This window comes from Anneissia japonica, unplaced genomic scaffold (genome assembly GCF_011630105.1).
Source record: "Anneissia japonica isolate Jap-2015-1 unplaced genomic scaffold, ASM1163010v1 scaffold275_len1219475_cov178, whole genome shotgun sequence".
NCBI lineage: Eukaryota > Metazoa > Echinodermata > Crinoidea > Comatulida > Comatulidae > Anneissia > Anneissia japonica.
In genome coordinates this window covers 915684-932939 of record NW_022752912.1, presented here as the reverse complement: position 1 = coordinate 932939, position 17256 = coordinate 915684, and the positions used below count along the sequence as shown (strand labels likewise).

Sequence of the window (17256 nt, the reverse complement as noted above, 5' to 3'; positions counted from 1 at the left end):
ATATAAATAATTATCATCACCGACATGTTAAGACAATGCTTTCGTCATATGTTGTACCAAATGTTCACACAGCGGGCCTAAAAAGATTCCCTTCATGGTCGAATTGGTTGCGGATGTGAGGGAGTGAGGGGAATGTTTATGACGGACCCTCCCATAATAAACAAATTTTGTTGGAAGAGTTTGACCTTACATGATATCCTATTCCTACAAGTATGACTCAAGAAAACATTAAGCTTATAAATAGGCCTATTCACAAAAGAGATAATAGGGCCTAGGCCCTGTAAACCTGCTATATATTGGGCTCAGAAAATCACCACACAGGTTAAGAATGCAAATCTGAAGAGGCCCATACACAAGAAGGTGGGGGGGGGGAGTGCGGCGGGTGCGCACTAGCCCCCACAAATTTTTAAATGTGGGACTGTCCCAATAGCTGGCTACTGCATTGCTCTCAATCTGTAAAATCATTCCCTCTCCCCCCCCCCCCTTTTCTATATCAAATTTCTAAATCCGCTACTGACCGTGGTATTTCCTCCATCTATGAAGTCCCTCCCTAGCCTCTCATAAAATGCGTAGATCCGCCACTAATGCATCTTCAGAAAACGATTAAATATGACCTCAAATTATCAAAAATGACTGAGCTCCACCACCTCGATCCCAGCAGCAGGGTTCCCCAAAGCGCCACCCCCACCCCATTTCCGGCCATATAGAGGTGCCATAATCATAAATTTTCTTACCTCAGGCCCAACCATGGTGCGACTGAGGTGTCATGGACTTTCAAACGGTAAATTCCTTCCCTTTTCCCCCCTCTATATCTAATTCATAAATCCGCCACTGACAAGAAGGCCAACTGAATCTAGTTCCCCTCAATTTTAAAAAATAAAAAATAAAATAAAATAAAAAAATTTGGAAAAAAGAAAATGATATTAAATTTGTATGATCCCAGTAGGATCGCCCACCCCCTAAGCGCCCCCCTCCAATTTTGGTCCAAACTCTAAAAATTCGCACCCACCCAATAAAAAATTTGCGTACGGGCCTGATTTACTATCAACTATTTCCCCCTCAATTAGAGCCCCTCAACTGTTCATCGAGCCCCACTTCACCTTTCCGAATAAAGTTATACAGTACTAAATAACTTCTAATGACGAACTATTGTCTTCAGTTGTCTTTGTTGCTCATTCAACTGTCATTTTATCTATTCTTTCGGTGATATTACCATTCTCAATAATCTATAAAACACCCACATAACAACATCACGTTAGATCGATCAATGGGGACGCCGTGGTGACGCCGGTAGGGTCAATTTTCGTCGGAAGGTATCAAGATGACAAACAGTTTCATTGGAGTACATGTATGCCTGATCACCATCATCATACACAGTATAATAGATTCAAGTACAGTAAGATGTTTCAAATGATATAAAATGTATGCAAACATGCCTTTGGAACAGTTTTTTTTTTTCGAGTTTTATTTACCTTATCGTCGACCCCGTCTTAGAAAGCACCAGGATTAATCACACCGTTGTTTTTGTATTTTTCGAAATATGTATGCCTGATCACCACCATCATACACAGTATGATAGATTCAAGTAAGATGTTTCAAATGAAAATTCATCGTACCGATTATTTATTATCAATACGGTCCCGGTGTCATTCCTTGTATCGGGACGGTACGTACTACATTACCGCTTGAGTTCACAATTTACACATGACATCAGGGGCGGATCCAGCAGTGGGCGAAGTGGGCGCTCGCCCCCCCCCCCGCCCCTCACCACGCCCACTTTCGAAAATATAAAAAGTAAAACACAATTATGGCCTTAATTTATCCTAAGTTTATAATAAGAATGATAACGATGTTTTTTGGACGAGTTATCTGTCGCACATATAAGACGACCCACTGTTTTCCGATCGTAACTTACTATTTTAAGCCTCGTCTTATACGCGAGTATATATACGGTAACATTTAGATACAATAATAAACAATGCGGGATGGAGCATAATGTTAGAATTAGGCCTACGTTTCTACTATAGGGTGTATCCCAGGTCCTACAGCGGCCCACATCAGGGGGCAAGGACAAATACCAGGGAAATATCAGCAGTTTTGATTAGATATAATAGACTAATTTGAGTGGTTTGTATATTTAGTATTATAACAGTAAAATACTTCATGAGAGCGACGCGATCAATGAGGTCTTTATAGGAAGACAGAGGAGACCCACGGTTCTGATGTTGCCAAAGACCGCTTCAAAACATTTGTATCCTTGTCAATACAACGTCTCGAGCAATAATTAAGTTACGACCGATTAGGAGCAGGGGATTCCAAAGTGATCGATTAAGGTCCAGGGACTAAAACGCCCCAAGGGAAAAAACAATTTACGGTTCTGAATAAACATGTAAAACATTATGATTGTAATGTATCAATGGAATGTTTCGAATTAGCTATTTAATCTAATATAATAATTGTTGCTTTGCATCGCACTGGAATTATTGATTTTGTGAGTGACGTGCGAGAAAATCAGTATCCTCTCCCCGTCCGAAAAAGCATGGAGACCCCCACCCGTCGTACGCCACCGAACCACGACGAGGTGATCGTCGAACTGAAATATTAATTTTCTGGTCCAATCCAAAAGTTATTGTGATGCCAATCCCTAATAAGTGGTCTAAAATTTGCAATTTGAACCCCACCAGAGAATTTTGTCCCGGGGCTTTAAAACCACATGTAGTTCCCCCGTTTCACTGAACCGCCGGAGTTACTGCATGTATAATTGATTACTTTAACATTATAAACAATTTTTAATTAAAATGTTCATTAATGTGGGCCTATATATAAATACTATCAATTCATATATGTATATATATATGTTAATATACATGTATATATATACATATGTATATACATGTACACCATACACGTATACATATATACACGCATACATATATACATACATATACATATATATATATATATATATATACATATACTGTACACAAAAAATATACATATACACGCATATATACATATATATACACACACATATATACACATATATACATATATATAAACATATATACATACATATATATATACATATATACATATATATATACACATATATATACATATGTATATATACACATATATATATATATATAATCCTATATACATATATATACATATATATGTATATAAGTGCATATAATATAAATTAAGATAGTCGTTAACACTGTTAAATCATATATATGATTTAACAGTGTTAACGACTATCTTAATTTATATTATATGCACTTATTTGTTTCTAGTCGTACCTATTGTGTAATAGAGTGTATCTGGTGGTATTTGAACCTGTTCAACCATGAAGCCTCCGTGGTCTAGTGGTTATGACACTCGCCTTGACAGCGAGAGGTCGCAGGTTCGAGTCCCGCCAGAGGCATTTTATTACACAATTTCTTTATTTGTTTATTTTTACAGGACTGCATTCGTTGAGGACTATGTTCCACGATGCATTATTAAGTCCTTTATTACAACACTGTATTTACCTTACTTTGATTATATATATGTATATGTATACATACATACACCCCTACATATATACATACATATATATATATACATATATATACACACATATACACATATATACACACATATACACAAATATATACACACACACTCTCACTATGTATATATAAATATATATATATATAAATATATATACATGTGTATATATACATATGTATATACACATACATATATATATACATACAGATAAAAGGACGTTTACCTCGGCCTGTTTCCGTAATGATGCGAACGTACAGGCCGCTGAGTTGACGCTCTCATTGTACAGAAATGTTTATAGTTGTGTTTGATGTAATGTACTAATGAAGAATAAAAAGTATAGCCGCGTTGGTCTGTACAGTATAGAAAGTATAAAGTAAAAAACAGCAGCACTTTTGAGACTAACAATATATAATTTATTTTCTAGCTTTCGTCCACACAGTGGACTTCATCAGGAGACTGTACAATTGTATTATATATTGTTAGTCTCAAAAGTGCTGCTGTTTTTTACTTTATACTTTCTGTACTAATGAAGTACGGAGGCAGTGACAGTACCATAATTACTGTACACGATTATATACAGTACTGTACTGTGGCAGTAAAAAATGAGTGTCTACAAGCAAAGAATTTCCGTTCGCAAGGTCATGATATTGTTACGAATTCAGGTGACTTCCTACTATTGTTATTGCTTGCGGTGGTAAGGTATTCGGTTTCATAATGTACAGGCGGTAATTCAAGTCTCAGAGGCATAACCAAATACTGTAATGTGGTCGAGCTCTCTACGTTTTCTGTTCGTTCTTCTGACAACACAAACAACATATGGAAAAGAGGACGTATCATATAGACCCAGTAACCCTACTACTACTACGGATGAGCCAATTTCTGTTTTGATAATCGGAGCTGGGGCGTCGGGATTAAAAGCAGCTCAGACTCTTGTGGACAACGGGGTTGAGGATTTCTTGATCCTTGAAGCTGCGAATTACATTGGAGGACGGGTACATGATGTTGAGTTTGGAGGGATACGTGTAGAAAGAGGTGCGAACTGGGCCCAGCCAGTTGGTGGAAGTGTGCAGAAGATGGTATGGAAGCTAGGCATGAAAACTCACCAAAGTAACTGGTTTTCTATGGTTGTTTACAACAGCACAGGTCACAATGTTACGGCAGAAGCTCTTCCTGTGTGGAATCAGGTGATATACAGCCTTCTCTTTAAGGATCATTTCTATTAGACTACATTAATAAAAAATACTATGCAAATGTAGTGAACTATTATATTAAATTAATGGGTCCGTAATAATGATTACCCGCGTTTATTCGGACACTTACCGGTATCGTATTTTAATTATGCGTGCTGAAGGCTATAATTAATACCAACTCCCTGTTAATACAAAATCGAATGAAACAGTGCATGACGTTGAATTAGAGGTTTATTTCGAATAATTATAAACAATCTCATAGATCTGTATGCATTTTAAAGAGGTCGAAAACACATGAAATAAAAGTACAAATTGTACAAGGACGCTAACGACGAAGAAAAGATCTAGTAAAAAACTAAAATTAGATAATATATGCCTCGAGCAGACGGACAGTGCGAGCAAAAGTATGTTCGTCTGATTCCGGAATTTCCCATCGTGCACTCCTGTGAAACGTAACCTTGAATTAAAGACAAAGCGAATAATATAAGTATAAGGTTATAATAGATTTAGTTTCAGATTTAACTTTATTGTCATAATGCTTTCATAAAATTTATTTTCCATTATAGGCATAAGGCTAACATAAATAATAGTAATATTGATGAGGCCTTATACGATATAAATTTTTTTCCATCTCGTTAAAAAATACATACGGGTAGTTATTAACTATTTTTTGAACTTTATTTTGCAGACTGTAGAAAAAATGTACAGTGCCATGTCTATAGCCGATGATTTAAATGCGTTACATGATCCGGACATGTCAGTGAGAGATGGACTTCGATCCGTACGGTGGCATCCCAAGACAGATATTCAACAAACAATCGAATGGGCTACGCTTGACTTCGAAAACGGAGACGCACCGGAGGTTAGTTGTTGGGAAATAAAAATATATTTGTGACAAAAAGTGCTGGATTTTGGCATTAGCACAACATAGGCCTATATTGATCCGTAATATTACTGATTAGGTACCGAGGAGATCTGACCAGCAAACATTATTATTGCGGCGACCATACGTTCTGAACGTTGTGGTTCGGTTGTCAGAAATTAACACAACGAGCATCATCTGCTGCGTTATTTCGTTGAAAATTAATATAGGCTATTATCAGGAATGGTAACCCCGGCATATTGTGAATCGGCTCCGGAAGTCCTTACAATATTCAAAACATGCAGTGTATTTTTTTCTTACACGTTACAAAATCATACGAAATAGTGATATGCATATTCCTGAGATCTAAAACTTCAACAATCCACGATTCATTTCGATGGATATGGTGAGGACGACGATGATAATGACGACTCGACGACAATTATGACGAAGATTGTAATGGTAATTATGAGTGAAATGACATAATACATAAAAAAAAAATGTTTTCGTTTCTTCAAGTTTGCATCGTTGAAGTCCAATGCCTTGGTGAAAGATGAATTCAACAAACGTGTCCCCGATGACAAGAAGCCAACGTTAATTATCGATCAGCGTGGATACAAATACATTTTTAATGCCACAATGCCATTTTTAAGCGATGAGAAATTGAGGTAGGTAGCTTATATATATATGGCATATATATATTTATATATGCCTATCAAAATTACAACCTCATGTGTCCGTGTGGGGTGGGGCGATGTCACCGGCAGACCACCCGACATCCACAAACGCCTCCACTTATTTCTTTTGTCAAAACTACGACGCATGCTAAAATTCCTCTTGGATATACCGTAAAACATTGAATAGAAGCCTAATGGGCTTAATCTCAAGAACAAACCTATCTCAAATTGAAGCCACCTCTTTAGTTTGCAAAAGTTACCTCGGATGGAAACCCATGGGCTTCTTTTCAATAGGCATATAGCATTGTGTATTTTTTCGAGATGGTAAAACAATATCCGGTACATACATAACACAAATTGATGTTACAGTGGCCATATATATTGTTTTCTAGTAATTCCCAAAATTTACAGCATTCATTTTAAAATAGGCCCCTTCTGTACTTTGCAAAAGTAGCCTCGAAAAGAAGCCCATCTCAAAAAGAAGCACATCAAAGTTCGCCAAAAAAAAAAAAAACTGTTTGCAAAGAAAAAAAAAACCTTGAAAGTCTACGGTAAGTCTCTTTATTGTAATGCAATCTTCGTTTTCGATGATATATTTGTTTTGTTAACTTTTTCCTTTAAGGAAGAACATTATCTTGAACAAGAAAGTGGCAACCATTGACCAATCGTCTGGTGATGTCGTCGTGGTTACTTGTGACAACGGCGAGATTTTCAAAGCGTCACGAGTCCTGGTTACTGTCAGTTGCGCCATACTCCAAAACAATGGAATTGAATTTATACCAGATCTTCCTGATTGGAAAATCAGAACTATTAACCGATTTCGCATGGCGTCTTACAGTAAAATATACCTTAAATTTCCTATAAATTTCTGGGGAGACCGTGAAATATTATTACGTCCCAGCAACCACAGGGGACGGTATCCTATATTTACAAATTTAGAAGCAAAGGGTAAGTTATTATTTTATAGGCTTTATATCATTATTATTAATTATTCTTATTTTCGTTATTGTGTGTATTTAACTAATGCTACCACAACAGCCATTTTGGACTCAAATAAAAGAGACAATCATATAAGCCTACTAAACATAATTTATTTAATTTTAGTTTTCTTTCGAATTAAATCCCCTTTTTACCCGATTTGTTTTCAAAATTCTGGACAGGTTGGTTTTTGTACTATTAGTTCGCCTTTTTGTAATAGTAGAGGCATAATTTCCTAGTTAATGATTAATACCTCGAGGAGTTATTATTGTTGTTGTTAATAATATTATTAATATTTTTTTCTGTTAATACTAATATTAACCTATACTGTTAATGGTATAAGTAATTGACAATAAGGGTTACCGTTTTGCGTAATTATACCGGATTCTGTAATGAAATATTGTAAACATTGTTTTTCTAAACGTCATTGTTTTTCTAACTTCAATTATGGTATGCCCACTTTTCAACTTCTCTTTTCATAGGTTTGTTTCCAGTCGGAACAAATATTTTAATGGCAGAACTTACTGGTGCAGAGTCTCTACGAGTTGAAGCTCTGGCAGATGAAGCCATAAAAGCCGAAATCGAAACTGTGCTACGTGAAATATTTGGCGAGGATACACCAAACGCAACGGATATATTCGTATCTGGTTGGTCGCGAAACCCCCTGACTTTAGGAGCATATTCTATTTGGCCACCCGAAATGGAGCAGGAATGCTTCGTAAAGATGCAATCACGGGTAAATAATGTCTTTTTTGCCGGAGAATATACCAGTGAAGATAATGGTTTTGTTCAAGGTGCCCTCGAAAGTGGAGAAAGAGAAGGGATTAAGATCGCCTTGTGTCGGAATAGAAGCTCATGTCCGCATTGGCCTGCCAATCAATCTTGTTTTTGTGGCCCGCTAATCAATCTTGACTACAATACCGCGACGATGATAGCCGTAAAATACAAACTATTATTCATTTCATTATTATTATTATTTACAATAAATGTGTTTGATACAATAGGCCTACATATACTCTAGATTTAAATGTTTGTATCTTATGTACACCCCATTGGCGGCGGGATGTTTTTCAAAGTTGGGGGCGGGGGGCATTTCATAAGGTCCAGTATACGATCGAAGTGAGCATCTACGCTGGGGGCCAGGGGGACGCCAAGCGCCCCCGATAGGGGTATTTGACGAAATTTTGTGAATTTTATTAGTTTTTTTCATAGGCATCAAGCTATACTGTAATATGACTTAATTTCCAGTGGCGCATCCAGGAAACCAAAATACAGGTGGCCCGAGAGGTACTTTCACAGATGGAGGATCTATACCATCCCAGCCACGATAGTTCTGAAAAGAATTGTTTTAAACTACTGTGTTTTTTTTATGTGTACATGTTACGTCTCAGAGGATCGTCTTTGGAGTTCCTTTCACTATAGAATTTTCTCAATATTTGTTGAAATATTGTTAGAAAAAAGCTTTGTATGTTTTTATGGTCATAAGGCTGAACCATTCAATTAATGAAGGGCGTGTGAGGAGTTGGGAAGGAGAGGTAGGTTCTAGCCTAACAAATTTACAATAAAGAGTAAAGCATTAAGGCAAGTATTTGTGTACTGTCACCTTTTCTCACCTGTTCCTATTTTCTCTTGGGTCCAAAGACAGTCTTGGCTCCAGCAGAGACACTAGGCCTTCCTCCGTGGCTGTCTCTTATACACATCTATCTAGGAAGGTGCGCGGGGGGCCCCACCCAAAAATCACTTGTAAGTAGTAAAAATCACCTAAAATCACTTTATTTTGCGAGTTAGCGCCCCTGAACTGATCGTCGAGCCCCTTCACCTTCGCTCCCCACATCAGCACCCCCATTTAAAGACTTCTAGATACGCCACTTGTGTGGGGTGGGGGTGGTGGGGTGGGGATCCAAAGATATCAATTTGCCTATCCAAAACGTTATTTTAAACGTCAGTCTCTAATATTGTGGTCTTAAAAGCAAAAAAAATAAATGAAAATTTCCTATTCCGGTACCCTGATCGATGATAGTCTAGTAGTCCTTTGCCCTTTGTTCGGCCCACGGTCGGACATGTCAGGCCCCTCGTCGGCAAATTTCTGAAGCCACCATTGTTCAAATAGGGTATTTTTGTGACAAAGTAGACCTATCAAGGAATTAAATTACACTGTAGATTAAATTTCTAACTACATGTTGTTTTCCGAATCCTGGCCATGGACTCTCACATTCACGTTGAACACAAAACGAGCAATCAAAGCCTTTATGGTGAAGTTTTTTTTTTGAATGGAATGGAAACTTGCGACTGATTCTATTATGTTTATTTAATCTATAAAAACGTGCCGAGGTCAATGTTCAATTCGAGAACTCAATTCCAATATTTGTCCTTTAACGTACCTGTGATTTTCTCTGAAAAATAATATGTTTTTAAACAAGAATAAATTGTCAGAATATTTGAAGGTGGCGGCACAAGATAGACATACGACAAGGAATAATATATTATTATATATCCTTTTGCATGTCTGTATCATCAGCTGTTGGTAGGTGAATTTCCCTCTAACCCTGAATACACATATTGCCTTGGGAAAACTGGGTGGGAAAATCATTATTACTGCAATAGACCATAATAGGTAAAACTTGCACAACTGCTGAAGAAAATGAATATATTAATGAAAACAAACTGTTATCCACTCGTTATAATTCTACATTTTTTACAGAAATCAATGACTTTTGAAAATAACTGTAAAAGATAAGTCAGTATCGGTTGCATTGAGGGGGGGGGGGGGGGGGGTAGCTCTATCCATAAAAAAGGCTTGTGCTCCCCAGTCGCCCCACTCCACCCCATTAAAAATGTTTAAAGCCAACTCAACTTCAAAATCACATCACACCATTTTGCCAGCTCCTCCTACATTATCATCAACTCTCCTTCCCCCACCCCTTCACATCAGTTTAATAAATATAGGCCTACACTGTGATTGATTTTATCTATGTTACACGTACTAAAACATTCCTCATGTTAATGCTCGTCCAAAAGGTTTCTAATAAATAAGGTGCCAACAATGCATGGTCTAGATAAACTTAATACAGGACCTTACGCATCTTTACCTTATGAATATCCATCACCATGGAGTCTGACCATCCAATGACGAAGCATGTTGTTGCTACTATCCCTGTTATGTATGCTAAGGATATTGTGTCAAGTCTACACTCACACAGCCCTCGATGCTGATTGGCCTAAGGTATACCGCAGTGTGAGTGCGAAGTAAGAATGAACTTTATTTACCGGGTTTATTCAATTGGTTTATTCAGGTTTATTATAAAACGGAAGACAGGAGGAATAATCTAAAAAAATGAATCGATTAGCTGGTAAGATAGCAATCGTGACCGCAGCGGCCAACGGCATCGGTCGTGCAACTGCGCAGGTAGGTAGGCTGGGCCTAGCTTTCTCTACTGTGTACTTACTACGTGAATTTTTATTTATTATAAAAGCCTAGCCTAGGCTTAGCATGCACTCACCATCCAGTAGCCTCTACATTAGTAGAGGTAGAGGGCCTAGCCTAGACAAGTATACCTAAAGGAAGGCAGTCCTTAGCCTAGGCCTTGCTCTTCCCCCTGCCTGAGACCTGTCTCTTATACACATCTAGATGTGTATAAGAGACAGACAATATTCTTCTGACACTCTACTGTGTTGCAGGCATTTGCAAGGGAAGGAGCAACTGTTTATGCATCGGACATTGACATGGACAAGTTAAACGAACTCAGAGGAGACAGCAGTAGGTTTTAAAATTTTCATCAGCGTTGTTATAAAATGATTTCACTATGCATACTGTCCATAAAGTATAAACTCTGTTTGATAGTTCCACTTTTTATAACTGATATTGTATCTGGTGACCTGTTAACAGTTATAGATATACCATCAAAAAACCCTCAACAATTAAATTGAGATATTGAAAAGCTCATTGAAGGCTAACAAATAAGTTATTAACTTTTAATGATAAACATAAAATATTTACAAGAAGCCTAGGCAGTTTAAAATTTAATTTCATTCAATGACACATCACAGAAATTATATAAAGAAGAACATTTGTATAATTTAATGATTCATTTGAAATAATGTATAGGTCAGTTAAAACAAACAAATAACCTGTTAACTTTTAATTCTAAACAGAAAATACACAAAGATAAACAAGCCTAATAAACCAATGTAAGGGCTCAAAATAAAAATATTAAAAAGCTCATTTAAAATTTAAAACAAACAAAGGTTATTTTCAAAGATTTTTTAATCTATATTATTGTTATACCATAAATTCTAATACAGTATATCACATTTAAGTCCAAATTGTCTGAACACCTGAACATCACAAAAGTAACATACTGTACACTTCAGGAACAAGATGGTCACAGACACATTAAACAACTGGAAAGCATAAGTCATTGAAATGTAAGCCAACTTAAATTTGAACCATTTCGTCTGCCTGAAACGTACAAGTATTTGTCTGGTGCGGTTTCAATAGGGGAACGGAGCACCTGCTCTCCCCCTCCCCGTTTTGCCACTAAATTTTTATATTTCAATGCATATATTAAAATTAGCGCTACTCAATTATCTATTCTGAAAATGATGTGCACCCACTGCCCCTGTTTGTATGGCCATTATTCATGAACATGATTTATATATTGAAATATTTTATTATTTCAGTTCTTGTTTTTTTTTATTTTTAAGAAATAGAAGTACACAAATTAGATGTTACAAACAATCAGGACATTCTGGCCCTTTCCAAGAAGGTCGACAAAGTTGATATCTTGTTCAACTGTGCAGCGTATGTAAACTTGAAATTTATTACCTATGCTATGGTGTTGTCTGTGTGTGTGTGTGTGTTTGTCTGTTTGTCAGTCAGGATGAGAAAACTAATGAATAGGTCATAGTAATATTTATTGGAGCTGTACTTTAGTCTTAGGGAGAAGTGATTAAATTTTGGGCTCAAAAAGTCAAAGGTCAAGATCACCGCAAGCCCACTCTTGTTAAATATGTGTTAAGCCCTATTCACACTATAGGATTTTATGTGACAAATTTGTTGTGCTCATTTATGGACATGATGATGTCATATTACATGGGCATATCACATTTATTTGTCACATAAAATTTGATAGTATGGACCAAGCTTTAGGATGCATATTAAACTTCTGAGAAAAGTATTTGACATTCTACTGTAATCAGTAATTGAGGCAAAGACAAGCCAAACCAGTCACTCTTCACAAAAATTGATTTTTAGTTATGAGAGCTATAAAATGGTAAAAGAATCATTTAAATCTGATATTTCCTTATGAAGTTACAAGTGTTTAAACATACAGATGTTTAAAGAACAATATTTGAGAAATCAGCCTTCAAAGTTTATGATTTCGGGAATTTCTCAGGCAGAAACCATTACCAAATTGTTAAAAATGGTTGTTTTAACATTGAAAATGGGGAAAATAACAGCATATCATGATGTATAGATATATAAAGGTTAGTTTAGTACAATAAAATCAGGGTTCGAATTTCTGGGCCCCACAGTACCAACAGCAACTGCTGCAGAAAGGGAATTCCACTGCTGTTGAAAAATCCCAGGCTCAACAGCAAGCTTTTTGCTGAAGTTGAGTCCCCTGACCCAGCAGTGGATTATACACTTAATTTACAAAATAGGCCTATGGTATTCTTAAAACAATTTACAAAGCTTATTGCTGTAGAAGAAAAATAAATTGCTGCAGTAAAGCCATAGCCCACAGCAACCATTGCTGCTGAGCATCTTGAGGAAATTTGAACTTTTAAAATAGATTTCAAAAATTTTGACATTTCAGCATACAACCTGTTTTTTGGCCATTATCTCTGAAACATGATTTGTGACGAGTGACTGGTTTGGCTTGTCTTTGCCACTATTTTTATTTACACTCTTGTTATACTGATGCTGTTTTTCAGAGCAAACTGAAGAGACTATTTCTTTATATTGACACACCGGCAAGCATTTATATTATATCCATTTTAATTGGATGTTGTTTCACTTGCAGTATTGTTTATCGTGTTCCAATACTTGACCTCAGTGAGGAAATGTGGGACAAGACATTTGACATCAATATCAAATCAATGTTTAGGATGTGTAAGGAATTCATGCCAAAGGTGAATATATCTTACTGGTTCCCCTGGTTTAAGCCCACACACTTGAACACAAAATTGGGTCGATTTTGCAGGGTGGGGGTTATACCCAGGGAATCCCCTTTGCAATCAAAAGGCAATTTTTCAGCACTTACTGCATAATTAAAAGCCAATAATTGTTTGGTTTTTTTTTTATAGATTATTTATAAAACTCAAGCTAAGCTACTCAAATCATACCCTGGAATTTTGCCCGAGAAAAGGCTGGTACATTAAATTGGGCATAAAGTAGGGGTGGGGGGGGGGGCAGGCTTATGCCCAAGGTGGGCTTATACCGAGGAATTACAGTAGTTATTAATTAAGTAACATATAATATTTTAATTTACTGTATTACTGTACAATGCTATGTGGCTGATCATCCTCATTTAACTCATCCATTATCCTTGCATTGTGGTTCTGACATCCTACTGGATCCACCCAAATTTTGTCTGTCATGCCATCTTTTTTTTCATTGTGCCATCATTTTCCATCTTGTCATCTTTTGATCATGAGATCATTTTTAACATCATCATCATTATTATTATTATACTAACTATTAATATTATTTTCAGATGATAGCTAGTGGAGGTGGTAGCATCATAAACGTCTCCTCAGTGTCAAGTTCTATCAGAGGTATGAGATTAAAATGTAGAGCAGGATGAGGTCAGAATCATTTGTAATAATAATAATAATAATAAAGATATTAGAAATATTTATAATTTTATTAACAAGTATGTTAGCAAATGGAAGAATAACAGGAATAAAAAATAAACGAAAGTAAATTAATAAAACAATTGGTATTCATTTAGTGCTCAGTAGAAAATCTATTCAATAATGTATCATCCTAATTATTCCCATAGCTGTTCAGAATCGCTGTGCCTATTCTTCAACCAAAGGGGCTGTGTTAGCTTTTAGCAAGACCATTGCAGTTGATTATGTAAATCAAGGGATACGATGTAACACTATATGCCCAGGAACCATTGACTCTCCTTCTATTAGAGCCTACGTCAACTCTTGTCCAGATCCAGAAAAGGTAATTTGAGTTGAATAGAGAGTTGAATAGATTTATAAAATGCTTGCCTTCTAATGCCAGGATCCTGGGTTCAAATCTTGGTTTTGAAAGCATCGTCTATTCTGGCGAGTAACTTTCTGTTGGATGTGAAAGAAATAAAAAAAAATAATCCTGTTTAAAACATTGTTTAGAGAAATATTGAAAAAATATATACTGTTACCAAGGAGGTTATAAATATCAAGAGGTTTCCACTTGGCTTATTCAGTTGGCAAATTGTCATTTTGGACACCCAAAATATCCAGGCTTTTGCAGCAGTCAATATACTGTATAATGATTAAGTTATATTTGTGTTTTTAGTAAATGCTTTCATGTACAGTAGATCTGGATGGGATGGGGGGAGGTTATTGATGGGCAGGGTTCTTGCACCTCACCATCCAAGTGAATGTTCGATATATAAAAAGACTGACCTAAATATGCTTACATTCCAATCTAAGGGTCCTTGCAAAGAGTATAGAACTGCCGGAGGTCTGACTCTCGAGGGTTTTTTTGAAAATCAATCCTATCTCGAGAACTACTACCATGAATTAGAGGGTGTCCGTCCAAAGAACATAAAAAGAGTTGGTATGAACGCTTGCTGCATTAAAAAAAAAATGCATGTTCAGATTCAAACTTCATTCAAAATCTAATAGGGCGCCCTCTACCTTGTGGTAGTACTTGTTTCATGGCATGCTTGCAAAATATGAAGAGTCAAACCTCTTGCAATTCTATACTCTTTGGTCCTGGGTTCAATCCATGCTGTCCTCAACTCTTAGTCTCATGAGTAACACCGGTGTATATTATGTTTTCATGTCATGGTTGTCATATCCACCTGCTATTTGATTGGCATTCAACACATACAAAAATGTATACAGTACCACATAGTTTGTTTTTTATACATGTTAATTTCAGGCTCTTAAGGATATTGCAGCACGGCAACCTATTGGACGGTTAGGCAAGTCTGAGGAGGTTGCTAATATGGGTGTGTTCCTTGCATCTGATGAGGTATGTAATTATACAACTAAAATAGTTTGTCAACATATGTGTAGCCTGTGCCTGCATGGAAAATTTAAAATGAATAATTTACCACAATATACTGTACGAAATTAGAAAATAGTTTAACACCTCTCAATCTGTTACAGTCTGCATTCATAACAGGCAGTGAGTTCAGAGTAGATGGCGGTTGGACAATGTAAGAACCTGTTTCAGCAACCAGTGCCTCAGAAGGACCCATCAGGAAGGACGGTTAAAATGACTTACAGTACCAGAATGACCCAGTAGAGGAACTATTGGGATGACCCAACAGAATCACCCATCTGAAAGGAATGACCCATCAGTGAGTCTAGATTGTATTCGGTGTGAAATAGGCCTAGTACACCAAGAATAAACCACTGAAAATTTACTTCCAGTCAGGTCCTTCTGGTGGAGAATTGGGCAGTTCACCGAAAAATATTCCTGTTCTATTTTCCAATGAGTGTTTAATGTTCTTCAACATGCACACGTCAGGCCATATAGGACACAGGACCAACGACTTAAACATTCATCGAAATATGGTGCACTATTGAAACTGGCATTTAACCAAGAACCAAGGTTAAGCCGACTGAGCTAAGCTGCTTTGATTTGACAACAATTATAAGGCACATTTTTGAGGGGAAATGAATGATAAGTTGGGAGGGGTAAATGCACATTTATGCATGAATATGAACGCACGAATTTCTAGTTTTCAACAATATTTAGCATGTTGTTCTTTTGTTGAAGCATGTAAGCCTTTGGGCTTCAAAGTCAAAGATCTGATTTGAGCCTAGACTGGTAAAACAATGATTTTCAGTATTATTTTAAAACTCTTTATTGTAATGTCATTACATAATGCTTTTGACAAGTGTGAAGTGTGTAACTGGAGCTGTCTGTATCAGCGCCAGGTATATTCTATGTAAAAATCAAAGGCATAAGTATAATGATGATGAAAAAAAGATAATTAACAAATCAACTTTAGGTAAGCATGGAATATGTCTGAAACAAAAAAGAAATGATAGCATTAGTAGCATATATATCAAGATCAACATTGATACCGATGCTACAAAAAGGAATAAAAAACAGAAACGGATGAACCAGCAAGAAACTAAATTTTCACTAAAAGTATTGTTTTGTTGGGTGTACCAGCTCTGAAAAATCATAAGTCAATAAGGCGGTGGAAGATGGTGTAAGGAACAGAGCTTCCTTGACAGTTTAACAAAATAAATAGAAATAGAAAAGGATTATTTTATCATTTTTAAATTATAGTCGGTCTCAATCCCTACTGACTTGTTGTTGTAAGCAGGCCCGTAGCCAGGTCATTTCAAGGGGGGTTCTCTGGGCATGGGGTCCAGGGGACTGCCTAATAGCCAGAGCATTTTTTGTGTTTAATGAGTCTATATAATGTTATAAAAGCAGTTATGTTTTGAAAAAGATCTATTTAATAAAAGGTGGTAATATAATAAAATTGAAAAATATTTTCTGATAATTGGCATGTTTTAATCACACGGAAAGACAAAAAAAAAACCTCATCGCACAATCAATATCAATATACTCAACACATTTATAAATATGAATTATATATGAATCTTTAGAAATACAATTTCTACAATATTAATCTTGTTTTTATATAGATAAATGTTCGATAAATACTATCTTTCATAAAACAAACGAAATTCAGCGCGTCTATTTTCATTCCAATCAATGGACGTCCTACTGTACTTAAGCCTAGGCCTACACTAGTTTGATGTCGGGGTATAATTCTGTCTCTAAATGCAGCGTGACCAC

The 17256-nt window shown here is 36.4% G+C and overlaps 2 protein-coding genes across 2 annotated transcripts; both read left to right on the top strand.

The window, feature by feature from the left end:
- The first annotated feature begins 4209 nt into the window (after positions 1 to 4209).
- Positions 4210 to 8847, top strand: LOC117122456 (polyamine oxidase 1-like). The gene is made up of 5 exons (XM_033268038.1): positions 4210 to 4739; positions 5434 to 5607; positions 6127 to 6275; positions 6907 to 7232; positions 7745 to 8847. Exons 1-5 carry the CDS (start codon positions 4317 to 4319, stop codon positions 8281 to 8283), a joined length of 1611 nt encoding a protein of 536 aa, XP_033123929.1. The 5' UTR covers positions 4210 to 4316; the 3' UTR covers positions 8284 to 8847.
- Positions 8848 to 10512: 1665 nt separating this feature from the next.
- Positions 10513 to 16946, top strand: LOC117122464 (3-hydroxybutyrate dehydrogenase type 2-like). The gene is made up of 8 exons (XM_033268048.1): positions 10513 to 10668; positions 10941 to 11019; positions 11967 to 12063; positions 13289 to 13397; positions 13982 to 14042; positions 14270 to 14442; positions 15370 to 15462; positions 15600 to 16946. The coding sequence occupies exons 1-8, from the start codon at positions 10597 to 10599 to the stop codon at positions 15651 to 15653; spliced, it is 738 nt and encodes a 245-aa protein (XP_033123939.1). The 5' UTR covers positions 10513 to 10596; the 3' UTR covers positions 15654 to 16946.
- Positions 16947 to 17256: the final 310 nt, after the last annotated feature.